The sequence below is a fragment of the Nomascus leucogenys genome, chromosome 24 (assembly GCF_006542625.1).
Source record: "Nomascus leucogenys isolate Asia chromosome 24, Asia_NLE_v1, whole genome shotgun sequence".
NCBI classification, from domain to species: Eukaryota; Metazoa; Chordata; class Mammalia; order Primates; family Hylobatidae; genus Nomascus; species Nomascus leucogenys.
In genome coordinates this window covers 14074676-14101860 of record NC_044404.1, presented here as the reverse complement: position 1 = coordinate 14101860, position 27185 = coordinate 14074676, and the positions used below count along the sequence as shown (strand labels likewise).

Genomic DNA, 27185 nt, shown 5'->3' with positions numbered 1-27185 from the left:
TGGACAAAGACCATTTTGGGGTCTCCTTCCACCCAAACCCAAGAATACACTTGTCTTTCACTTCCCATCAGAATCCCCCTGTGCCCATCCCCATCCTCTTGGTACTCTGACACCTAACTCTGCCAGGATTTGTGATCAGGGGGATGGTTGTTCCTTCAAAGAATTCATTTACATGCACACCCAGTAGAGTGGCTAAAATTTTAAAAAGACAGTGCCAAGTGCCGGCAAGGATGTGGGGAAACTGGAATCCTTATGTGTGGCTGGTGGGGATGTGAAATAATGCAGCTACTTTGGAAAATAGTTTGGCAGTTCCTCAAAATGTGAACTATTGAGTTGTCATATGACCCAGTTCCCTCCTAGCTATATATCCAAGAAGATCTATGTCCACACAAAAACTCACACGAATGTTCATTGCAGCAAAATTCTTAATAGCCAAAAAGCAGAACCAACCCCAAAGTAAATCACCTGAAGAATGAGTGAGTGAAATATGGTCTATTCCTACAATGGAACATTTGGCCATAAACAGGAATGAAGTATTAACACGTGCTGCAACCTTGGCGAACCTTGAAAACATTATGCTAAGTAAAGGAAGTCAGTCACAGAAGACCACATATTATCTAGTTCGACTTCTATGAAATGTCCAGAATAGATAAATCCATAGGAACTGAAAGTAGATCTGTGGTTGCCTAAGGGTAGGGGCTTTGGGAGAAATGGGGAGTAACTGCTAATGGGCATGCAGTTTCTTTTTAGGGGTGATGAAAATGTTCTAAAATTGATTGTGGAGGCCGGGTGCGGTGGCTCACGCCTGTAATCCCAGCACTTTGGGAGGCCGAGGCAGGTGGATCACGAGGTCAGGAGATCGAGACCATCCTGGCTAACACGGTGAAACTCCATCTCTACTAAAAATACAAAAAATTAGCCAGGCATGGTGGCAGGTTCCTGTAGTCCCAGCTACTCAGGAGGCTGAGGCAGGAGAATGGTGTGAATCCAGGAGGTGGAGCTTGCAGTGAGCTGAGATCATGCCACTGCACTCCAGCCTGGGCAACAGAGCAAGACTCTTTCTCAAAAAAAAAAAAAATATCAATTGTGGAGATGGCTGCACGACACTGAATATACTAAAAGCCACTGATGTGTACGCTTAAGTGGTTAAGTGGTATGATCTGTGGATTAACTCTCAATAAAGCTGTTTAAAGACGAGAATGTATTTGCAATCAAAAGAGTTCTTTCTGGTCTCAGTGATGTGGTTCAACTCGCTGGCTGGCAGGTGCCAGAGTAGCCTTACTTACCAGGTGGGACGTTTCCAGAGTGAGTTTCCTTGAGCCCTTGGTTCCTCCTGTTGCTGGGAGGGAGCGTTCAGGGACCCCCCACCCCACTCCCACCAAAACCACCAACACAGAAGACAGAGCACAGAAACCAAAATGATCACTCCCACGCCTGTTCCTCACAATCGCTCTTCACACTTTTATTGTTAATTCTCTTCACATGGCAGATACAGAGCTGTCACCTTGAAGACCACCACTGACCAGGAAACGCCACTTTTACAAAATTATCCCCCCTTTTCATGATTGGAACAGTTTTCCTGACCGTCTGGGAGCGTTGAAGGGTGACCAGCACATTTGCACATGCAAAAAAGGAGTGACCCCAAGGCCTCAACCACACTTCCCAGGGCTCACCATGGGCTGCAGGTGACTTGCCAGGTTTGGGGTTTGTGAGCTTTCCTCGCTGCTGCGGGGGGAGGCCCTCACGAACTGAGAGGCCGGGGTATGGTTCCTGAGTGTTAACATTTACGGGACAAAAGCGCACCATTAGGATAAGGAACAGCCACCGCACTTCATGCTCGTGAGGGTTAACTGTAGGAGCGGGTGAAAGGATTCCGGTTTATGAAAATTTAAAGCAAACAACGGTTTTTAGCTGGGTGGGAAAGAGGAAAACTGTGATGTCGGCCAATGATCACCATTTTTCTGCCCATGTGAGGGTCTGCATAAGACCCTTCTCCTAGATCCTTATCAGACCCCATACTGCAGCCGATTGACTGACTCATTAAATAACACAAGTTATAAAACTTTAAAAATGGAGCATTTACAGTCAGGGACATAAATACGTGCTTTTAAAAGTGTCTACATACATATTTACAGAGTTGCAAGATCAACCATAGTAGCCCTGAAAAAAAAAAATCCCTTTATTGTGTGAAAAATCGTACTCATCAGGGCTCCCTCCTTCCGCTCTGGGTTTGATAGCTCACTATTGAAATTGGAGCTGAGAAAACAGCACCCAAGTGGTCTCAGACATCCTTGTCTGGGGTCTGCCCCAAAGGCACAAAACCCAAGAACCTCACTGAACTGGGTCCAAACGCCAAGCTCAGCTCACCCGTTTCTCCGAGACATGGACTAACTGTCCTCCAGAGAACTGAAGTCAGCCCCGTCCACCCCTGGCAGGACGGCCTCTGAAATCTCTTCTTCTTCCCCCTGTGCTTTTTAATCTTCCCATTTTTTTTTTCATTTCCCAATTTGTTTGTTTCCTATTGCAGCTAATTTGAGAAGCTCAGACACTAAAGGTGTTCGTGGTCCCACCAAGTGTGGCAATGAAGGGCACAGGAGATCCCTCCCCTCCATACACCATCCCCATTCCCTGCCCTTCCCAAGGGAGGAGATAGATCTGTAAGTGGGGACAAAGTCTTTCTCCCACGTGCACCTGATTTGAGGTTCTCTGCAAAGACTCAAGAGCAATGGACTGATGAGAATTTCAAGTCAGGAAATGACTCAAGAGCCAGAAACTCAGACACCTTAGTCAAGAAAGGGGGTTTTCCATGTGCTGGGGCCAAGGGGAATGTTCAGGCTTGGCTCCAACGTGTCAATATGCTATTGATTCCCAGAGATGTTGCGGGGAGAGGGAAGGTGGGGAGAGAGGGGTGGTACTGAAGGGGAACTCGGCCTCCTCCTGAAGGCCTTCCTAAGGCTGACCCCTGGGTCAAACCAAAGTCCCCATAATGGCAAAAGACAACTCAAGAAGCAAAAAGCAGGGTCAAGGAGCTCTTGAAAAATTGCATAGTAGGAGAGGCCCCACCCCAACAGGAAGGCCGAGCTGCAGAACACGGTCCCAAGAGCTGCATCCAAGTATCATCCCAAAGGACAGCGTGGAGCCGGCCGCCTTCCTGCCGCCCCGGGGTTCGGGACCCTTGTTTGAAGACCACTCACGCACCCGCACGAGAACACGTGAACACACACACGCGCACACATGCACGTACGCACATGCACTCCCTTTCTCTCGCAGGCTCACACAACTGGGATAGGTCGGTACTCCCTGCAGGGCAGACCGCCAGTCCCTTTGGCTTCACTGATTCCAGGTCACTTCAGGTGCTGAGGAGAAAAAGAAAATAAAAAGAATAATGGTAAGTACACATTCAGTGCAGATCGCGGTGGTCCATGCGTTATTGCACTTAATTTTGTAACTAAACTCTTTATTGAAACATACCATACATAGAGCAAAAAGCACAGCTTGATGGATTTTCACAGTGAATACACCTGCAGAGCTGGCACCCAGATGAAGAATCAGAACATGACAGCCGCCCATCAGCCCCTGACCCGTGACCCCTTTAAGGATCCATGAACCCTCCTGCCCTTGGGAAGAACCACTGTCCTCACCTCTAACACCATAGACTGATTTCACCCATTTTTTAAGTTAAATAAATAGGGTCAATCAGTAATCTTGAGTAATCTCCTCCTGCGTCTGGCTTTTTCTACCGAGTGTCTGTGAGAGGCACCCATTCTGTGCATGTGGTTGATGTTTTCAACCTTGTTGTTATGTAGTGTGCTATAATAGAAACACACCAGCTCGGCCAGGCGTGGTGGCTCACGCCTGTAATCCCAGCACTTTGGGAGGCCGAGGCGAGCAGATCATGAGGTCAGGAGATTGAGACCATCCTGGCTAGGGTGAAACCCCGTCTCTACTAAAAATACAAAAAATTAGCCCAGCATGGTGGCAAGTGCCTGTAGTCCCAGCTACTTAGGAGGCTGAGGCAGGAGAATGGCGTGAACCTGGGAGGCGGAGCTTGCAGTGATCCCAGATCACACCACTGCCCTCCAGCCTGGGCGACAGAGCGAGACTCCGTCTCAAAAAAAAAAGAGAGAGAAAAAGAAATACACCACCTCTATCCATCTATTCCTCTGCTGATCCACAATGGGGAACTTCCAGTTCGGTGCCATGTGAGTCATGCTGCTAGAACATTCTTGCATGTGTCTAGAGGACACGTATGGTGCATATACGTATGCATTTCTGCTAAGCAGAAATGCTGGGTTGTAGGATGTCCATAGATAACATATCAGCATTCTCATAGGTGTTTCCTGGTGCACGTGGATACATATCTGCTGAGTATGTCCCCTGCAGTGGGACTGCTGGGTCCTGAGGTACCCACATGTTCAGCATCAGTCGACACTGCCAAATAGTTTTCCAAAGTGATTGTACTCCTGCTTAATTTCCTTTGGATGTTCACAACAACCCTCATGGCAGGCAACACAGATCCCCATTCTATATGAAAGAAATGGAGGCTCAGAGAGGAGAAATAACTTTAACAAGTCTGCCGATGATGAGCAGCAGAGGTGAGACTTGAACCCAGGTCAGGCTCACTCACTCCAGCGTCTGTGTGCTCTTCCAGTCGGGAGGCAATGGCTGTTCCCACATGCTTCCTCCTCAGAAACCAGATTCACAGTGCTTAGTCCAGAGCTGAGCACATGGGTGAATCCTTAATAATGTTCACTGCAGGCTGGGCGCGGTGGCTCGCGTCTGTAATCCCAGCACTTTGAGAGGCTGAGGTGGGCAGATCACTTGAGGTCAGGAGTTTGAGACCAGCCTGGCCAACATGATGAAACCCCATCTCTACTAAAAATACAAAAATTAGCCAGGTGTGGTGGTGGGTGCCTGTAATCCCAGCTACTCAGGAGGCTAAGGAGGAGAATCCCTTGAACCTGGGAGGCAGAGGTTGCAGCAAGCTGAGACTGCACCACTGCACTCCAGCCTGGGCGACAGAGTAAAACCCTGTCTCAAAACAAATGAATAAATAAACGTTCACTGCATTGGATTGAATTGGGCTGGGCCAAGTTCAGGGATACAGTTCTCTTGCCCAGTGCACCTGGTCACCATTACTATTACTAAAAATAACTACTGCTATTATTATTACTACCGCTAATAATGTAATATTTCAATAATAATAATAATAATACCAGTTGTTTATGGAAGGCTTATTGCATACCAGGCACTTTGCTAAGGGTTTTTCATTCACTAACCTATGCAATCTTCTCAACAAACCCATGAGAGAGGTATTATTATTATTATTAACCCATTTCACAGACGCGTGAATTGAAACACAGTAGAGTGAAGTAGCCACTGAAGGGATAGCTCCAGACACGCTGCACCTAACCACTACGCTATGTTCATTTCAATTCCCTGAAATGTCCCGATGGGGCTGGAAAGGGCTGTTTGCGGGTGAGTGGGATGTCTTCAAGAGAGGACGCATCCCTTCCCAGAGGGACGCCTGCTTAGGCAGCAGACTGGCCTGTCTGCCTGTGCCCATGAGCCAGGGCAGGGGGAAAAAAAGGAAGCAGAGGCGGGGCCAGCTATGGAGTGGCTGCATTCCCTTGGCCTGGCGTGGCTAGCAAGTGTGGGCCTCCCCTGGGTCACGTGGGATCCATTAAAGGAGCCATCTTGCCAGTCCCCCACCGAGAGGGCAGCCCTCTGGGGAGGCCACAGCAGCAGGAGCTGGGGGCTGGACCTGAGGCAGAGGGGAGCTCTCATACGAGGGAGACGGGCCGGGATGGGCAACCTCTACACACCCCACTCCCAGGACCCCAGGAGGGAGCGCATGTCAGAAATCCTGCCCACAGCGGGCCCTGAGGCCGATGGTCTTAGCCAAAGGAGCAGCAACAGCTGAGAGAAGGATCACAATGGTGGCCAGACAGGTGAGAGGCTGTCCCTTCCCTGGGCCTCTCGCTGAACCCCTGGGGTGGGAAAGACGCAGGGTGAAGACAGGATGTGCAAAGGAAGCCTCCCTATAGACTGGACAGTGCGGCACTTTTCTGCACTTAAAAGTGAACAGAAACCTCTGGACTTTGTGTAAAGGGGTGTAAAGGGGGTGCTGCAGAGGCTGGTGAAAGGCAGGGCTTGCCAGAAACCAAGCTCCTCTGTGTTCATTCTTGCTGCATTCAAACTGTCCGGGAGACGGGTGACGAAGCCTTGAATCTGGAATGGGCAAGAGCAGGCAAAGCAGCCAAGGCCATGGGTCCTTCGAGAAGGCCATCCTTTTTTCTGAACAAAACCCACATGCACACACAGTTTTGCAAGGAGGCACGGCCCATTTAGAAGTCGAGGATCCATCCCAGGAATCAGAAGACCAGAGTGTTGATGCCAGTTCCGCCACACGCCCCTCCGTGTCAGTTTCCGTCTCTGTAAAATGAGGGCTTTGGCCTGCACACACCTTCCTGAACTAAAATACTTTGCTGTGGCATTTTCATAAATCTGGAGCTGTGTTAAACAGTGCTATGGACTGAACTGTGTCTCCCTAAAACCCTCAGGCTGAAGCCCTAACCCCTCCCTGTGATGGTATTTGGAGGTGGGGCCTTTGGGAGGTGATTAGGCTTAGATGAGATCACGAAACAGGGCTCATGATGAGATGAGCGGACTTCTAAGAAGAGACACCAGAGAGCTTGCTCTCCCCCAGGCCCCCGCCACGTGAGGACACTGCAATAAGGTGGCCGTCTGCAAGCCAGGAAGTGGGCCCTCACCAGAACCTGGCTATGGTGGCACCCTGATCTGGTACTTGCAGCCTCAAGAACCATCAGGAAATAAATTTCTGTTCAATATTTAAGCCACACAGTCAGTGGTATTTTGTGATGGCAGCCTGAGCTAACTAAGGCAAACAGTGTAAAGAGATTTTTTTTTAAATTATTTTAAAAATAATATAAGTAGCACATGCTTGGTGTAAGTACCAATTTAAAAAATGGGGGAAAAGCTACATAAGATTTTAAGGAGCAAGTTACATGAAACTGATGAGTTTGGAGCCTTCGTTGTTGGTGAGCAGAGACCACAAGATGCAGAGGCAAATGACGTTAGGCCTCTCTTCATTTGATCGCTTAGCTTGGGAAACTGTATGTGTTTTTAAAGAAGCCAAAAGAAGGCCACCACCTAGGACAGTGCTTGGCACTGGGGCAGAGCCTAAATTCATAAGGCTTGGCAAATGCTACATACATTTCATCTTCGTCATGGCCAAGCCTGCAGTGGCCAACAGAAATGGCCCAGTCTGTTTAGAGCCAGTTGCACCTGGCTCTCCCTCCAGCTGCAGAGAATGTCTGCTCTGGGGTGGAAGCAATTCCTGGGTGCCCATCAACACAGAAGGTTCACACAGCAGCCTTGGCCACAAGGAGGATGCTGGACACAAATGGTTCCCAGAGTCAGAATTGTTCATCCTGGCATGGCCTCTCATTTTCCAGAAGATTCTAGCCACATCCTGTGACTCTTCTCTTGGGGCCTCAATTTTTCCATCTGTAAAATGGGAGGTACATCTCCCAGGGCCTCCCAGCTCTGTACTATCTTAGAGTCTATTTCAACATTGTTCCATGAGACTCCAGCTCAGGGTCAAGTCTCCAGGTTTCCCTGTCAGGGAGCAGCTGGCCCCAGAGAGACAGGTTCAATTCCAGCGGCTGACAACAGACTCTCTGGGCAAGAGTGGATTTTATTTTTGCTCACCTCCCCAAACCCCAGAGGAATAAAGCCAAGCCAGAAACTCCAACTGCTTAAGAAAGAGAGAAGTAAAAAGCCAGGAGCAGCGGCTCATGCCTGTAATCTCAGCACTTTGGGAGGCAGAGGCAGGCAGATCATGAGGTCAGGAGATCAAGACCATCCTGGCCAACATGGTGAAACCCTGTCTCTACTAAAATACAAAAAAAAAAAAAAAAATTAGCTGGGCGTAGTAGTGAGTGCCTGTAGTCCCAGCTACTCAGGAGGCTGAGGCAGGGGAATTGCTTGAACCTGGGAGGTGGAGGTTGCAGTGAGCCAAGATCGTGCACTCCAGCCTGGCAACAGAGTGAGACTGTCTAAAAAAAAAAAAAAAAAAAAAAAAGGAAAGAGAGAAGTGAAGAAGTGAAGTCTTGGGGTTGGAGGGCAGGCAGAAGGAAGAAAGGGTCTTCTCTTCCTGGCATAATACAAAAGACCTCAGAGTTTCAGAATTCAGCCCATTCTTGCCTTGAACTACACTCTCATTCCAAACGACCCTGGCTTGTGTTTTAACCAACGCCTTGTGTCAAGCAGGCATCCCCAAACCTAAGTGTGTCCCAGAACCAGGGAGCCATCTGCTAATGCAGGTTCCCTGGTCACACCCACCAGGATGGGCCTGTGCCATCAATACCCACCCACCAATACTGTGGGGGGTGGTGGCCAGTCCCCTCCCTCCCATTAACCCCGTATTCAACGTCTGTCCTGGGCCAACCACTTCCATGCTGGGTATCTCACAGGGGTGATGTGACTTCCCACAGAGATGTGAACTCGAGATTTGCTCACTGCAAGCTCCACCTCCCGGGTTCACACCATTCTCCTGCCTCAGCCTCCTGAGTAGCTGGGACTACAGGTGCCCACCACCATGCCCGGCTAATTTTTTTGTATTTTTAGTAGAGACGGAGTTTCACTGTGTTAGCCAGGATGGTCTCCATCTCCTGACCTCGTGATCCACCCGCCTCGGCCTCCCAAAGTGCTGGGATTACAGGCGTGAGCCACTGCGCCTGGCCGAACTCGAGATTTTTTAATGGAGTTTGGCCCTATTCGTACTATAGTCCAGTAAATGGGGTTTGAGCCATTTTGGCCATTTTGTACATTTGGAACTGGACTCTGAGGTCTGTATTTATAACAGCATCTTAGATCTTCTGATGTATGATGTCCTCTGATCACTTTGAGATGCTGGCCTTGGGGATACAATGAATGCAGTCGTGTGGTGTCACCAACAGGGAGGGCCAAGCCTGCTCATGGGTCGCCAGCAGAACCCAGGTACTCCAAAAATGAAAAGTCTAGTTTCCATGTTTTTATCCAACAGAAATCTTAGAGTAATTCCAGGCTTTTACCATCAGAAAACCTAGGAAGAGACTGTTTTAGTCCAATGTCAATCTGAGTTTTATATTTTATGGATCAGGACAGATTACATATCCCTTATCTGAAATGCTTGAGACCCGAAATGTTTTGGATTTTGAATTTTTTTTGGATTTTGGAATATTTGCATTACATACTTGCTGGTTCAGCATCCCTAATCCAAAATCTGAAATCCGAAATGCTCCAATGAGCATTTCCTTCGAGTATCATGTCCTCACTCAAGTTCAGATTTTGAGGCGTTTCAGATTTTGGATTTTTGGATTAGGGTGACTGCACCTGTATTATTTTTACTTTCAAATACATCGTGAGAATAGGAACTCTGTCATCTCTTCTGGGCTTAACGCCTCTGAGGCAATTGAGAACTGAGTATAATTTCTATTTTTATCATTATTACTCCAGTAATGACTTAGTGCTTACTGTGTGGCAGACACTCTTCTAGGTGCTTTGTACATTTGACACTTGTAATTCTCACAATCACCCTATAAAGTAGGTACTACTGTAGTGCCCACTGTACAAATGTGGAAACTGAGGCTCAGAAAGACTAAGTAACTTGCTTGAAGTTCGTAGCCAGGAAGTGGCAGAGCTGGGATGTGAAACAGGTGGTCCAGAGTCTGCACTCAGCTAAGTGCCCTCCTGGAAGGAGGCCCTAGCACCATGCCTGGTACACACAAGCAATCACACCCACCGCTTTCTCTCCTTCCCTCCCCACCCAAGACCCAAGCCCACACCCCCTTGACCCACCCAAACAGTGCCAGAAGCTGTTCCGTCCTGCCTCGTACCTGTCAGGGAGCAGGCAGAGTGTCTACTCTTTGAAGAATGGTCCCTGGAACTGGGCTGCAGCCGGGGCTTTGACCTTCCTATACTGCCTGGTGATGTACGGGGCCGCTGGTGGAGAGCATCGGGACGCCAAGCGGAGGCTGTAGCTGTGCAGGAAGAGGAACAACACACATTGTCACCAGGAGCCCAGCCCAGTGCCCTAGACATTGCTGAGGGGGCTTCCTTAGTGCTGGTCACCACTTCCCAGGCCCGGAGGGCAGGACTGCACTTCCTGGACACCTTGAGGCCAGGTGCCTGGAGTCAGCTAATAGGACATGAGCTTTAACCACCAATGTGCACTTCTCCTTGTCCAATCCACCAATTCTCTCCCCTCGGAGGCGATCGCAGAAACACGGGCGAGAGGAGTGTCCACTGGGCTGGTTCTGAGACACCATGATGGGCAGTGCTGTCTGGTGACCCCCAGTGGACATGCAGGTGCGCCAGAATGACTCCGATTGCATCAAAACAACGGCTTTGCCCTTCTCTGATTCCATTTCCCCACGTGCCACCCTGCTCTCCCCTTCTCTGATTCCATTTCCCCACGTGCCTCCCTGCTCTCCCCTCCTGCCAGGCCCTAACAGCCATAAGGCAGAAAGCATCTGGGGAGGTTACTGTTATCAAAGTACAAACACACCTGCACATGGGCTGGGTTCCTGGGGATGGAGGCAGGTCCCCTCCCTGCCCTTAACCCCACACTCCACATCTATCCTGTGCCAAGCACTTCCATGCTGAGTATCTCACAGGGGTGACATGGCTTCCCAAAGAGGTGAATCTAGGAATTTTGGGGGCATGGTTTTGCCCTATTTGTACAGAAAATCACCCTCCCACCACCCCCAGTAAATGGGATTTGATTTTTTCAGAAGGGCTTTTTAAAAATTTATTTAAAAGATAGATAACCCACACCATTATTCCTCTCCTTTCCTCACTCAGCTAACTTGTACTTCTCTTTCATATCCCAGCTGGGATGCTACCTCCTCCAGGAAGCTTTCCTTCTTTAACTCCTGGGTGGGGTGTTCCTCCAACAGGCCCCTTAGGTGTCCCCATCCCAGCACTTGTTACACTGAATTAAAAGCCCAGAACAAGGTGTCTGCCTTTCTCATGAGCTCTGAGATCCCAAGGTCAAGATCTTTGTCTTGTTCATTGTTGCATCCCCAGCTTGGCACAATAAAAATAAACATCCGGCCAGGTGCGGTGGCTCATGCCTGTAATCCCAGCACTTTGGGAGGCTGAGGCGGGTGGATCACCTGAGGTCAGGAGTTCAAGACCAGCCTGGCGAACATAGTGAAACCCTGTCTCTACTAAAAATACAAAAAATTATCCAGGCGTGGTGGTGGATGCCTGTAATCACAGCTACTCAGGAGGCTGAGGCAGGAGAATTGCTTGAACCCGGGAGGCAGAGGTTGCAGTGAGCTGAGATTGTTCCATTGTACTCCAGCCTGGGCGACAGAGCAAGACTCCATCTCAAATAAATAAATAAACAAACAAACAAACACCCACTGAGTAAGAGTGATACATACAGGCTCACTGCATGTCCAGAACTGTGCTAGGTACTTTCCATAGACAAACAATCTAACTCTTCACAAAACCTACCCAGGTGGATACTGTTATTATCCCTAATTTACAGATGAGGAAACTGAGGCACAGAGAGCCTGTCACCTGTCTGCCTCTCCAGATGGAAGAATGGAAAGTGAGGGGGGCCTCTGGACAAGGCGGCCCAGGTCAGAGGAGGTGGGAGGCCAGGCAGGTAGGAAAGCAGGAGGGACGAACACGCCCGGAACCCCACCTGCTTCAGGTGTTTGCAGAGCCAGCTCTGACTGCGGGAACAGGAGATGGGAATGGAGTCCAGCTCAAAGTTGGCACGTGGCAGAGCTCACATCAGTGGTTCTCAGTCCGGGCACACACTTGGTAATGTGTGGAGACATAGTTGGCTTTCATACCTGAGGGAAGGGTGCTGCTGCTACCGGCATCTGGAGGGTAAGGCCAGGAGTGCTGCTAAACCTCCTACAGTGCCCAGGACAGGCCTCCGCAACAAAGATTTAACAACCCCAAATGCTGATAGTGCCAATGTTGGCAAGGGAGCCCTCAATCAATATTAAAATAAGCAAATGCATCAACAGATGAGCATATGTAGAAGGTGCCAGAGAAAAGCCTTAGACGAGACTAAGAGACCTGCTAGTGAGCCACCCCCGAGGGCCTGGCTCTCTGTCAAGGTCAGGGCTGCCCCTGTTTGAATTCCTCCCCCGTGCTGTGCAGCCAAGGCCCACGGTCAGCTCAGTCTACTCGCCTGTGCAAGAGTTAAGGAGGAAACGGAGGACCCATGCTTCATACAACCGTGCTCCTGACGGGCCACCAAGGCCCATGAGGGGGCCTGACTGAGGGGCTGTCTCTGCAGCTAGTGGCCACCCCCCCCCAACCCCATTCTAGCTGGCTGGTGCCCCAGGAGACCCAACCTGGGAGGAGGCAGCCAGCTGGGAGGCTGCTGGAGACATGGACTCCTGTGTCCTGTTGGGCAATAAGAAACAGAGCTGGCAAAGAGCAGGTCCCCTCCCTACAATGTCCCCCTTCCTAGGCAAATGTCTACAGTGGTGTAGCAAGACCAGCAGAAGCTTTAGAGACAGACAAGCCCTGCATCATCAGTATCCAGCTTCTCCCTCTCTCTGCTACTAAATATCCAAAAGCCAGATCAACCACACAAAAATAACACCCCGACCTCCCAGGCCTCTCTAGCCAGCCAGTACGTCTCCCTTTAGCATCTGTTCCGCCTGGGCTCCTGCGGATGCAGCAACCACAGTGTCTCCACCAGGGGGCGCGCCTCCTCCCCGGCTCAGGGCGTCCATGTGGGTGGAGAGAGCAGGTCGGGGGCAAAACCCCTGAAGGCAGAGGCCCCTCTGCCACCCTTCATCCACTGCCTGGCCTAATGGAGGACCACGCCGGCCAACATGAACATGGCCTCCATGAGTCCCAAGGACTTTCTCAGCTCTCTCTCTGAACCCTCCCAGCGGCCCAGGAGGTAGGAAGAACAAGTGCTTTTATACCCCTTTCCCGGATGAGAAAACTGAGGCCCAGACGGATATGGAGACTTTCGCAGGGGAGCAGAGCCCAGGCCTTTCAGCTCCTTAGGCCACCATTTTGAAGAAACACCAGGTCACTAATTGTGTGTTTCCTGTTAGGACGGGGACAGGATGTCGTGGGGGACTGTCCTTCCTGATCAAGAAGTGCTTCACTGTCAAAGAACTCATGACAGCACAGTGCCCCCAGCCCCGAGATGTTAAATACCGAGGACCAAGGCTCCGGAATTGGGTGCTTCTCCAGGACACAGTAGCGGTTAGTGCAGAGCCTCATGATTCTTCGTTCCCACCCACTAGCTGTGTGACCTCAGCGAGTCATGGACCTGTCTGAGTTCCAGGTTGATCTTCTGCAAAGCGGGAAGACCAATTTGGGGTTACAGTAATGATTAACTTTGGAGAAAGGTCTCCGTGCAGGGCATCCTGGCACTCCAGTAGGTATCAGCACAGTGTTGTGACTGTGGCAGTTGCGGGTGGTGGACGCATATGGAGAAGTCCTCGCCCCAGAAGGATGCAGTATGGCCGCTGGAGACCTGGGGCTGGCCTCCGATCCTCATTCTCATTGACTGTATGGCTCAGGGTAACCCACTCCCTGTCTCTCGGCCTCGGAGCCTCAGTTTCCTCCTCTCTAAAATGGAGACAGTCCCTGCCAGCCTGCCAATAGAGAGCAGGGCTGGAAGCATTTTGGTGACCAGGATTGACAGCACTTTGCTTTCTGGGAAGAATCCAGCACATGTGAGATGCTCCTAGTGGGTGTGACCCCAGGAAGCATCGGAGCAGGAGGTGAGCCAGGGTCCTGACTGGTCCTTAAAGACTGAATGTCAAGGAAGACTTTGTCAACACTTCGGTCAGACTTTTGGCTCAAACTCCTGGGCAGGGCTCCAGACCCGCACATCTACTGCCTGCCGGGCCCCTTCACTTGGATGTCTAATGAGTGTCTCACTTTAACACGGCAAAGTGGGACATGCTAGGGTCCCACCTTGCTCCCGCCCCTACCAGGCTCCAGCCACACTGGACTCTTGTCACTCTTCTCAGGAAATGGCACTGCCAAACGTGTTATTGTTACAACTAAAGCCCAACAGCCCTTTTCTTCCTCTTCTATTCATTTTGCTGCTTCAGATTGGCCATAGACCTAGAAACCACACACATTTGAAGCAGGCGCACCATCGGGCAGTGTGCTGTGATCATGGGGCCTGTGAGACCCCCGCTGTGCTCACCCTCAAGCTGATCCATCTCCAGGTCCCTTAATTCTGCCTCCAAGTCCACACACCTCTCTCCACTCCCACTGCCACCACTCAGCACAACCTGTGGCATCAACACGTTCCATGAGGACTGTGGCAATTGCCACTGCACTGTCCCCACTTGGACGCTGCCCCCTGCCCCCACCAATCCATTTTCCACTAAGCAACAAGAGAGGCCTTTATAAGGACCACCGGACATGACCACGACACTGGACCACGTCACTGCCCAGTGCAAAAGTGGCCCAACCCTTCCCACACAGTTAGAGTGCTGTGAGCCTGCTCGCGACACTCCCGGTCCCCTCACGCACTCTGTATTCACCCTGTGCACTTGTCTCTCAGCCAGGCCAAGCTCTTCTTACCTGGTTGCTCCCCGCCTGGCTTTCCTCTGCCCTGCCCTCCTCCACCCGCAGCTCTCTCCCTCCCACCTTTTGGGTCTCAGCTTAAGTGTCTTCTCCTGAAAGAGGCCTTCCCCGACCTCCCCACCTTAGCGGCAACCCCAGCCCTGTTCCCACAGCCTCTGGAGTTCCCTTCTGTCTTCCTTCTGTCCTTCTGTGACTTTCTAGGCCTTTCACTCACAGCTTTTCCCACAGTAATCACCTTGCTTGTCGAGTTGCTTCCTCCTTCACCGCTAGAAGAGGATGTCTTTGAGGGCAGGGACTGAGTATTGCTGACAGTGGAATCCCCTGTGTCCCCAGGCACAGGACCTGGCACAGGAAATGTTGGGTGGGTAGGTGGAGGCAGCCATGAGGGATGCCCCTGGTTTGCAGGTGGAGGAAACATGGTCTCAGGACCACACACCCTCCCCAGGCCCGGCCCCTGCCCAGGAATAGCAGAGCCCAGAGTCTCCGGCACAAGGACAGCCTGTGAGCTCCCAACACTGCCCCCAGTTACAAGGAGATGCCCTATTAGCCAGCAGGGGGCGAGCACAGTGTCACAGGATGCTTCCTGTGGGTTATGGTGATGGCATGGTCACTGTGCAAGTAAGCATTAATGAGCCAGTGCCTCGCCTACCCAGAGGCCCCTTAACCTTCACAATCCAGAGAACAGCCTAGAACGTTGTGGAAAGTCTGAGCCATCCACAACCAGTGCCCACTGATCTGTAAATTTTTTTTTCTTTTGAGACGGAGTCTCACTCTGTCGCTCAGGCTGGAGTGCAGTCACGCTTTCTTGGCTCACTGCAGTCTTTGCCTCCCAGGTTCAAGCGATTCTCCGGCCTCAGCCTCCTGAGTACCTGGGACTACAGGCACCCGCCACCACGCCCAGCTAATTTTTGTATTTTTAGTAGAGACAGGCTTTCACCATGTTGGCCAGGCTGGTCTCAACTCCTGACCTCGGGTGATCCACCCACCTCAGCCTCCCAAAGTGCTGGGATTATAAGCATGAGCCACCACGCCTGGCCCTGATCTGTAAAGTCTGACGGAAGCTCACTGCATGCAGGCACTAAAATTCGTGCCTGGGCCTGCAGCCTGTCCCTAAGGAGCACAAAGTCACACAGAACTCAAGCTTTCGGCCGGGCGCGGTGGCTCACGCCTGTAATCCCAGCACTTTGGGAGGCCGAGGCGGGCGGATCACAAGGTCAGGAGATCAAGACCATCCTGGCTAACATGGTGAAACCCCGTCTCTACTAAAAATACAAAAAATTAGCTGGGCGTGGTGGAGGGCGCCTGTAGTCCTAGCTACTCGGGAGGCTGAGGCAGCAGAATGGTGTGAACCCCTAGAGGCAGAGCTTTCAGTGAGCCGAGATGGCACCACTGCACTCTAGCCTGGGCAACAGAGCGAGACTCTGTCTCGAAAAAAAAAAAAGAAAAAAAGAACTCAAGCTTTCACATTCAGTGCACGCTGCTCTTACTGTACACACAATTCAAATGAATACGGCTGATGGCTTACAAGTCCACAGCCAATCAGAAGCAGCAAAATGAATAGAAGAAGAAGAAAAGAGCCATTAGATTGAAGCAAATACAGAGTCTGTAGCAGACAGCAGACACTTCCCTGGAAGCGGGAAAGGAGGGCAAGTTCAAGGGCAGGGAAATACTGTGTGCCAGGCCATGTATGTGCCGTGATGTCCCAGGTTCCATGCACGCTTAATTTTGTCCTGGGGAACCTGAGAGGTCGACAAACTTGAGGGAGGTTAACTAATGTTATAGATGGAACCTTTGTGTCCCCTGCGCCCCATTCATATGCTGAAGCCCTAACCCCCAATGTGAATGTATTTAGAGGTGGGACCTTCAGGAAGTGACTGGGTTTAATGAGGTCATGAGAACGGGACATTCATGACGCGATTAGTGCATCTGCCTTGTAAGAAGATGCGTGTGCCCAAAAAGGGTCATGTGAGGACATAGACAGAAGGTGGCAGTCTGTGAACCAGGAAGAGAGCCCCGACCAGAACCAAACCATGCTGGCATCCTAATCTTGAACTTCCAGTCTCCAGAACTGTGAAAAAATCAATTTGTGTCATTTAAGCCACCGAGTCCATAGTATTTTGTTATGGCAGCCCAAATTTTGTTAAGACAACTTGCCCAGAGTCATGCTTGGTGAGATTAGGATCTGAACACGGGGTCTGGACCACAGCCTGTCATCTCTGCACATGACTCCCTCCCTAGGTGATGCATCCATGGCTTTGGAGTCCATGGCCAGCTTCACACAGATGACTCACTGGCACCCATGCCCAGCCCACATCTGGCCTTTGAACTCCATTCACGCACTGACATGACATCTCTTGGACATCTAGAAGGCCCCTTAAATCAGTTCCTGAATTTAAATAAGACCCCACCTCACGCCTGCCACCCCACCCTGCTCCTGTTCTTGGTGAACAGCACTGCATCTGTGCCCTGAAAGCCAGAGACCTGAGAGTCAACATGGTCCCTCCGTCACCCTCTCATGCTACACATCACCTGCCACTGACTCCATTTAGTCTGCCTGCCTTCCTCTTCTACCACCAACAGGGACCACCTCTCGCCTGGAGTCCTGCAAGGCGCCTTCCTCACTGGACTTCTCACTTCCACACTGGCTCCCTCCCATCTGCTCCACAGAAGTGTGACCATCTTCCCAAAAGGCAAAATGGACCACGACACGCCCCTGCTGCAACCTATCAAAACCCCATGGCTCGCAGGACACAGTCCAAGTTCCTTGATACATCAAGTCCAGCCTGCACTGCCCTCCCAGCCCATCTCTCCCCTTCCGTTCTTGTTACTCCAGCTAATCTGGGTAGACCCCACTTCCCAGTGGCCTCTAGCCCCGGCTCCTCACTGGATTCACCCAGAGAGGCCTGGGCTGCACGCCAGGCCATGACATCAGGATCTCTGGGGCAGGATTGGGCAACGGTATTTGTAAGCTCTTCAGTGATTCCAACATGCAGCTGGGTTGAGAACCACTGCTCTGGAGATGCTTCTGTGGCCACCCTCTTGAGGCAACATGGCCCTGGTCGGATTCCCACAGCACCTGCCCCCACACGGGCAGTTTCTCATGCATCTGTGACTGTCTGATAAATGCAGGTCTCCCCAGGGGGCCGTAAGGTCTCTGACAGCAGAGCGTGGTTGAGTTTTGTTCATCGTTGTATTCTTAGTACTTAATTGTGAGTGAGTGAATAATAGACCCTCAACATGTAAGGAAGGAAGAAATGAGCGATTCCAGACTCCGTGATATTCCCACTGCACAGCTGTTCTCAGACACCGAGAAATCTGTTCAGTGCAGGGGAGGGAAAACGGACTTACTATGCTCCCAAAGATGTTCCTCCATTAAATCCCAGCAAAACGAATGAGATATGTAGTCCTAAATCCTAGACATCAAGAAAGGGTTGAACAAGTTCAGCATCAACTGTTTGGTTTTTTTTTTTTTTGAGATGGAGTCTTGCTCTGTCGCCCAGGCTGGAGTGCAGTGGCGCGATCTCCACTCACTGCAAGCTCCGCCTCCCGGGTTAACACCATTCTCCTGCCTCAGCCTCCTGAGTAGCTGGGACTACAGGTGCCCACCACCACACCCGGCTAATTTTTTGTATTTTTAGTAGAGACGGGGTTTCACCATATTAGCCAGGATGGTCTCGATCTCCTGACCTCATGATCCACCCGCCTTGGCCTCCCAAAGTGCTGGGATAACAGGCATGAGCCACCACGCCCGGTCCAGCATCAACTGTTTTTAGAAAGCAGGGTGGTGTAGCATTACCTTGGTAAGATTTTCATACACAGTGTTTGAACATTTTAAACATAGTAGCAGGGTTAGGAGGAACCTGCTGTGTGCCCCACGCAGACTTTGCCCAGAAGTGTCTGGCCCCTGGCAAGGTGTGCTCTACTGCCTACCCTAGGAGGGAAATTTCTGGACATTTTACTTAGAACAAAAAGTAACGGACTTTGAAAGCACAGGGGGATGTCATACACCATCCAATCTGTACAGATGGGGAAGGATTGGGCAGAGGGCAGATCTCAAACACCTGGTCCACTCCCGGCTCATAGGAAGGCTCAGAAATGGTGCCTCGGAGCATCATCTCCTGTGGATCCTAATTTCTTACTTGTCAGAATCCCTTGCTAGTCTGAAGACAATGCAAGGGCATTGTCTATACAATAGAACGTCTACTAGAATATGTCTAGAAATAGAACATCTGCTCTACTCCTGGCCTCAAGGACACATTCGTTCTTTCATTCAGTCATTCAGATTTCTAGTGGCCCATTCTTGCATCAGGGACTCGGCACAGGCTGTTCCTGGGATGCTCTTCCTCCAGGTGGCCTTGTGGCTCACTCTCGGGCCCCCTTTCAAGTTTCTGTTCAAATGTCTCATTCCCAGTGAGCCTCGCTTAACCACTCTATTTGAAATCGCAAATCCCCCTGACACTCCCCATCTCGACTCCCTTTTACTTTCTCAGTTGTGCTTATCCCCATCAACAGACCTGCGTTTACTGGTTATTGTTTACTGTCTGTCTAGTAGGCTCCATGAGGGGGCGCACTGGAGGCTGGTTTGTCACTGAGGCACCTCCAGCACCCCGGCCGCTGGCTGGCATACAGTAGGCAGTCATCCACTATCTGTCAGGTGAACGGTGTGTCTATTCTGTGCCAGTTGCTTTGCCAGTGGGAGTTTTGGTGAATAAAACAAGTCAAGTTCCCTACCTATAGCATAGTTCTACATGTCACTTAGTACAGCCTAGAGAGGAAAGATACTCATTTCAGAAGGAGTTTGATGCCCATACGAGGCCAAGACTCAGGCCTCCTGGCTCCCAAATGACCACATTCTTATTCAGCCCCCAGTGGTTTTGGATAAGGGAGAAATCCAGACACGCTGAGGTATACAAGAGAAACTGAAACTGCAGAAACAGGAGTGAAGGTCAGAGTGGAGGAGAAGACAGGGAAAGGTGACATTGGAAACGGCAGCACATGGGCTACCACCTGGGGTGGGGGGGATCAGTCGGTCCGGATACTAGGCCTTGTGCATTCCAGGAAGTGGGGACAGGAAGTGCAAAGGCCCTGAGGTGAGACCCACCAGGAATGTCAGAGGTGATGTGGGCAGAGGGGAAGGTCTCATAGGCCTTCAGGTGAGGTGGCAGCCGCTTTGTCCTTCTGGGCAGAGGAATGTCATGACCCAAAGTGGCTGCTGTGCTGGGCACAGACCGTGGGTTGACAGGGAAGGAACTGGGGACACCAGCAAGGAGGTGGCTGCCACCATCCAGGGAGATGATGGTGACCTGGACCTCAGGGCAGCTGAGGAGGCCGAGCTGGGAGAAGCTGTGGAGTCCGGGTGCGTCTGGGGATCTGCTGATGAGCTGGATGTGGGGATGGAGGAAGAGCTTGGAGTCTAGCTGGTAGCTGGACTCCAAGCAGGACCGTTTCCATTCAGCCCACATAGGGAGCACAGCAGGGGAGGGAGGCTTCATGGAGAGACAGTTTCATTTTGGAAAGATTAAATTTGAATCTAGACACCCAAGGGAGATGTCAGGTGGGTGGCTGAATGGAGACTCTGATGAGGGTGGAAACCTGGGATTGGTCAGCATCCAGGTGGTATTTAACGCATGTGACTGGATGAGATCAGCAAGGGGGAGCGGAGACGGAGCGGGGGGACAGAACCCAGGAATGGAGGCGGGATGAGGGGCAGCAGCTGGTAATGTGCGGAGACTGGGAGAGGGCGGTGTCCAGGTGGAGAGTATTTCAAGGAAGAAAAGGATTAACAGCGTCCACCGCCGCAAACGGGCCAAGGGAGATGGGACTGGAAACCAACCACTGCATTGAGCATCCTGGGGGCTGCTGGTAACCTTGGTTTGATGGCTCCTGAAGAAGAGCCAAATCCCTGAAAGTGAGTTCAAGAGAGAAGGAGAGGAGAGACGCTGGAGGCAGGAACCCAGAGGATGCTTCAAGAAGGGTGGAGGGAAAGGAGTTTGGGAGGGAAGGAGCTGCTGGCTTTCAGAGGACATGGGCTCTCCAGGGCTCCAGGGTCCCCACCTGGCCACGGTGCTCTTCCAAGCTCCCTGCCAGACCGCCATGGGTATACTGGGTTGGGATCTCTGCCTGCCCTGGTCCCTCCTTGCACCTTTTTCTCACAGTCTTCAGGAGGGATCTCCTGGGACAGCCATGCAGAAAGCTGGTTAGGTCACATCGCTGGCCGCAGAAGTCTTACACAACTCTCTAAATTCTTAGAGTGCAATTCATTTGAAGTCAGTGTCTGATGTTCTGCACTTTTGCTGAAGGTAGGGGAGAGGCAGAGGGTGGGGAGATGGTGCAAAGGTAAGACAAGCCTGTGATGATGCTGATATTCCCTGCAGGCTGGGTGAGGGCCCACAGGTGGGAGCTGTGGGAGCCATCGGCCCTCAGCCACTTCCAGGAACAGTCAATATCCACTGCAGGACCCACCGTCCCCAAGTGGGAAGGCCCACGTGCTCCAGGAAGCCCCCGCCCATTCAAATGAAGTCCCCAGCCTGGGGGAAGGGCTGAGAAGACAGAGAAGAAAGAAGCAGGGCAGGAACCCAAAGGAGGATGGGGTAGGGATTCCAGAGCCCAGAGCTGGAATCCTAGCTCCATTAATGACTTGCTGTGTGGCCACTGGAAAATGCCTCTACCTCGCTGAGCCATAGAAGTCTTGCCTGTAAAATGAGGATGTCAGGCAAGGGGGGGAAAAAACATAATCACATCATCCACTGAGCACTTTCTATGCAGCAGGAGCTACTTTGGGTAGTTTTTGGGAGCTCCTCAAATTCCCAGCAGTCCTATAAGGCAGGGCCTGTGATGGTCCCGGTTTTACAGAGGAGGATGCTGAGGCTCAGAGAAATAAAGAAGCTGGACACTCAAGTTCCCTCGGCCAATTAGAGAAGCAGCCAAGATTTGAATCCAGGACCATTTGACACCAAAGCCCATACATACCCCACTCCCTGACACAGTCCCCACAATAGTGAGGATTGAAGAGTTCTTTCCAATATCCCAAAGCCAGGTGGGGGTGAGCCTTTGCCCATAGAGCAGCTGCATTGACCACTCAAGACTCTGGCAGTCTGTTTTGGGCTGGACCCACCTTCGCTCAGAGGGCACTGGAACAGAGAATCTCAAACTCGGGTGCTCACTGCAATCCCCTGGGGATACTAAACCAATCCTGATGCCTGCTTTCTATCCCAACAAGTTCTGATTTCGTTGGTTTCAGGTACAGCCCAGGCATTGGGAAGTTTAAAAGGTGCCTTTGCAGGCCACTGGTCTAGATTCTTGTACTCGAAGTGTGGTCCCCAGACCAGCGGCATCATTTTCCTCGCGGAGCTTGTTGGTAATGCAGATTGTCAGCTCCCACCCACTCCGAGTCAGAATTTGCAGTTTAAGAAGATCCCTGGGAGAGGCATCCGCATGCAGACGCCACAAGAGCATGGGGCTGGGGGACACCTCAAGTGTGGGCAGCATGCTAGGCTGCAGTGGGCAGCAGGGGCCCATTCCGAAGCCTGGAGAGGAGCTGCTGCTTGGTGAAGTACTGTAGACAGTCTCCAAATGAGGGGGCCGAAGGGGAGAGAATGAACGTGGGCCTTGGGGGGCGGGGGTAAAGGTTTGACGCCACCAGCCCAAGGAGTCGCTGGAGTGCCTTCAGGTGAGACAGAGCCCTCAAGTACCGCCGGTGGGGATGGTGGGGACACCACAGCTGACCATGAGGAATTAGTACACACCGGCCCATGCACTGTCTTCATGTCATCCTCCCTTTAGCCCCAGGAGATGGGCTATTATACCCTTTTTATGGCAGAGGGGACAGAAACACAGAGAGGTTAAGTAACTCATGTACTTAAGAGGTGTGAATAGAAGGACAAAGGGAGGGAAGATTCATACCCAGATCTGATTTCAGGGCTGAAGTCGGCCTCAGCAGACACATTTTTCTTCCTTCTCATCAGCCCTGTGGGAGGCCATGGGCCCACTGCCGAGTGCCCAATGTGGCCTCCACGCTCCCAAAAGATCAATCACGCCCCTGCTTTGTGGAGCTTCTAAGCCAGGTTCTGAGGTCTTCAGAGGCCATGAATTCCCCAGACCTGTTTGAGTTGAACTCTAAATACCCAGCATGTGACAAGCTTGTAACACCTGACCCAGTTGACAGGGAGGCTGGCCCGGCTTGGCCTGCGGTGACCTCGGCCCGGGGAACCTGCCCGCGGGGAAAGCCCCCAGCTGTGGCTGCCTCTTTTGCTGCCAAGACCCGAGCAGTGCAGGGGAGGGGAGCAGCCCTTCCCTTACAGATGAGGAAACCGAGGAGAGCGAGCAAGGCACTCGCTCACAGTCACACGCCAGGTTGTTCTTGGGAGCAGTGAGGGGACAGGACTAGGCTCACTGCTTATTTGGGGCCACTGATGATGGGAAGAAGGGTAGTTGAAGCCCCCGAGGACTCACTGAGGGCACTCAGATCTCTGTAACTGGCTCTACCCGCCTGGCTGCCCCACTGGACTGGGAGCACCAGGAGAGCACAGTTGGAGTCTATTCACTTCTCACCCATCGAAACTGCCACGGTGCCTAGCAAAGGCTGGTGCTCAGAGAACGTTTCCTGAACAAATGGATGGCAAAGCCAGGCTCCTGGTGCGGTTCACACCTGAAATGTGCCTGTCCATGCTGCTCAAGAACCAAATCCTCCCAGCATGGCTTCCCATAAGGTTTCTCTCATTGCCAAGGTCCCACCCAAACCAGGGGACAAGGTCCCCATTTTTACGACAGTTCTGTGAACCTAACCCTACAGCCCTCAGGCCTCTCCAGCCCACCTTCCCCACTCCATTCAGCACAGGGGTTCGAGTCTGGAGAATGTCACCTCGGGTGGAAACACTGTCACTGCCCGTGACACGACCAGCCCGGGTGAGAGAAGCCCAGCAGGGTGGAGGAGCGGCTCCTCCAGCTTCACAGCTTCCTCCCTCCTCTGCCTTCACACCTCCCATCACATGCTCCCCTGCAGCCACCTGGTTCTAGGCTGCCCCAAATCCTGTCCCTTCTTTCCTCTTCTGTGGAGCTGAAACAGATTGCTTTCTTCAAAAGGCAACTTCTAAGAGTAGGAGGGAAGCCAAAAAGAAAACACGAACACAAAGCGTGTGAAGACCGACGAACATATAAAAAGCAGATTCCCAACTTGGGAAGCAAGAGATGATGGTCCCTTATGAGATCCAGCAGAAGAGCCCTTTTTAGATGGTAAGATTCTGTAAGGACACTAAAACTTCATTACTGCCACCGTTCCATCTTTTAAAGATGATCTAGGTCAAAGAAGTCAAAGGGATTACGTAAACCCCAAGGACCAAGAAAAGAAGAGCTCACCCGCGTGTGGTTTGGAGTAGCTGGGACTGACAGTCTCAGATGCCTCATGTGGCATCTGCCCTGGACCCAGAATTTCCAGAACATGATGCCTGATGCACACACTGGACGACCTGGAGCCGGTCCAGGGATGCTAACAATGAGAGGCAGCTGCTCCCTGTGGCGCTCTCTGCTCCTGCCTCGATGCTCAAGAAGCCTGTGGGAGCTTGGGGTTGCTTGCTACCCAAGAGGTCAAAACCAGCTTGTCTCGGGAGGCCTGGGTGTGCCTGGCTGACAGGGCGTCCCAGACGCAGGGCTGGCACTGTCATGGGAAAGGCACGCTCACTTGGTGCCTGAACGGGTGTTGGTCAACACGGGGATGACGCTGCCCAAAGGCCAAGGGCACCATGGGCTGTGGGGCTGGAGGTCTCATCCTCAGAATGTGCCCAGGGTCCAGGGTTGAATAGTCAAGTCTGCCCTCGTGCCTTCTCCCTTTCTGCTCGTGATCCCCAAAGTCCTCCAACAGGCTGTAAGGTGGCCAGGACGGGACAGCTCAATCTACCTTACACCCGAGGAGCCTACGGAGGCCTGCAGGTGTCAGATGACTCTGATTCCAGCCATCTGGCCCCACCCTGGGCTGCTCAGACCTTCCCAGGATCCTGCACTCCATTTAGTTTGAGAACTGCTCAAACAGACACCCAGCCCAGCCAGGCACTATTTGGGGAGACCACAGAATGACGGCCAGGTGGTGCATGTGGAACGAAAAGTCTCCCAGTGTTTCTTCCATGTTACCAGCGTTTCCCAAAACCAGGTTCAGTGGAACTGGTTCCTGCAGACGCTGTATTTGTCCTCATAATCATTTGCATAATTGCAGCTAACATTTCCTGCTTACTGTGTTCCAAGCACTGTGCCAAGTGTTTGTTACGGAATAATGAATTTAATCTTCCCAAGAACTTTAGGAGACGGGCACTACTGCATTTTACAGATGAGGAACTAAGGCACAGAGAAGTTAGGCAACTTGCCCAAGAACACACAGCTGGCAGGCGGCAGAACTGGGATGGAAGCCCGAGCCATTTACCTCCAGTGCACAGGCTTGTGAAACCAAACGGGCGTGTCTCTGCAGAATTTCTGGGCCTTTCATGTGCTGACAGGCAGTGTAAATTCCTAAGAAGAGGAGACAGGTTGTCATCTACCCCAAACATATTTCCCTTAGTTATCTGATAGCCACTGACCGGTCACTCTGCCAGTTACTGTGGGTTACAGTGCTGAGCCAAGCAAACATACGCTGTGAACGCACAAGGGGAATTCTGCAAGGGATGGCTTTGTCAAAGCCTATCCCTACTTAGTTCCAGGAGAGTGGCCTCCCGCACACAAGGGCCCTGGCCCAAACCCTCCCCTTGCCCCTCCATAGGATGTCACTTCAGTCCTCGCTCACGCCGATGTCCCTGCCTGCAGTGCCCTCCCCACCATGGCCTCCTCTCCAGCCCCAGGGGGCACTACTGGAACACTAGGTACGTGGAGGATTTTGACACATGTGGTTTGACCTGGTGCTCCTGGAGAGGCAGAGAGCATGAGGTTTAGAGTCTGACAGTCCTAACTCCACCACCAGCAGCCTGAGCAGGTACTGCCCCCTCAGCACAGTTTCCTTTATGAAACGGGCCTAATGCCAACTTTGTACAGCTGGGGAAGCATTCCCAACTCTGCCTGCATGGTGCCTGGAAGCACAATGGAGCTCAATCCAGAGAGGCTCTTATGAGAGGAGAACCCCCCAACCCTCCTTCAGTGAGAGCCGGCCCAGCAGCTGGTCACTCAAAGCAGGGAATCAGTATGGGTACATTTAAGCATTTCTTAATTAGAAAGAGAGGGATGTGTGTGTGTTTACCAACCTTTTTGATAGAGAAACACACACAAACATGCTGCCTGACCACATTTTAAATTCATGACCCCAAAACTCCAGTGGGCTCCCAACGCATATGCCTCCTGGCAGCCCTTCTCTGTTCCCTGATGCCGTTCCCTTGATTACCCACATGGCTGCTGTTCACTGTCTCCCCTCTTCCTCCACATCTCCCCATCCTCACTCACCTCCAGCGATTTCGCTCCCTATGGCACACACTGATGGTGGAACAAGACTTCCACAGTTTGTGCCCTGCCTCCCTTCCCAGCTGCCTTCTTCCTTGTAAGGCGGGATGCCCCCTCCTGAGCCCCACTCCTCCCATGGGTGCCAGGCCCCATCCTCTTTCATGCAATCAAGGCACTCCCCATTTCCACTCCAGACGTCTCTATTCCCGCATCTGTGTTTTATTTCTCTCTCTAGCATTTATCATCTGACATGCTATCTATTTACTTGCTTTCCTGTCTCCACCAACTAGAACATAAATTCCGTGGAGTAGGACATTGTGACAGTTTTGTTCACTGCTGTATCCCCTGGCACCTAGAACACTGCCAGGCATGTAACAGCAGGCATAGGCCCCGCATTTACGAATGAATGAATGAATGAATGGCCAAGATCTGCACTGCCTTTCTGGACTAAATCACACCCACATGACATCATCTGTAACTTCCAGTTTTTGTTAAAAGTGCAGAGAGAACCTAAGACACTTATAAAGGGAATCTGAGTACAAAATCCTCCTATGCCTTTATGATCTCTGCCCCAGTCCCTGCAAATTTGTAATTTTCTCACCCACACCTTGTTGGACTGCAATTTTTAAGCAAATTACTATGTGCCTTTCTAAGTATTCAACTTGTTTTTCATAAATAGCTCTATGCTATTCATCGGCTTGTATAATATTTAATTAGATTGTGCAAGTGTGATAATAAATACAAGTGGCATAAACAGGTTTGGGAACAAATGCAACTGACCTTTGGCATGCATTTAACTTGACTGCTGGGAATGGAAGCACACGGACTCTCGCCACGAGCAGCGGTCAGGATTTCCAGAGGCAATGAAGAGCATGCATTAATACGGTGGGTTGCTCAAACTAAAGTCAGTTGGGTTTCAACTGTATGTTTTATCCGCAGTTGGCGTTCCAACAAAAGTTCAGAAGGATTTCTGGTCCTATTCCACTTTCCAAGGCCCTGCGCTTTGCAAAATGTTCTCACATTTTTTTTTTTTTTTTTTTGAGATGGAGTTTCACTCTTGTTGCCCAGGCTGGAGTGCAATGGCGCGATCTCAGCTCACTGCAACCTCCACCTCCCAGGTTCAAGCGATTCTCCTGTCTCAGTCTCCTGAGTAGCTGGGATTACAGACG

At 51.4% G+C, this 27185-nt stretch overlaps 1 protein-coding gene across 8 annotated transcripts in view; it reads right to left on the bottom strand.

The window, feature by feature from the left end:
* Positions 1 to 1435: 1435 nt before the first annotated feature.
* PRDM2 (PR/SET domain 2) overlaps positions 1436 to 27185 on the bottom strand; it is a 124145-nt gene continuing 98395 nt past the window's right edge. For all 8 annotated transcript variants that reach the window (XM_030805243.1, XM_030805232.1, XM_030805238.1 and 5 more), the window contains 2 exons: positions 9903 to 10046; positions 1436 to 3356 (listed from right to left, as the gene is read on the bottom strand). In XM_030805243.1, the coding sequence (XP_030661103.1) occupies positions 3331 to 3356; positions 9903 to 10046 (170 nt within the window). In that variant the 3' untranslated portion in view covers positions 1436 to 3330. The remainder of the gene's footprint in view (positions 3357 to 9902; positions 10047 to 27185) is intronic.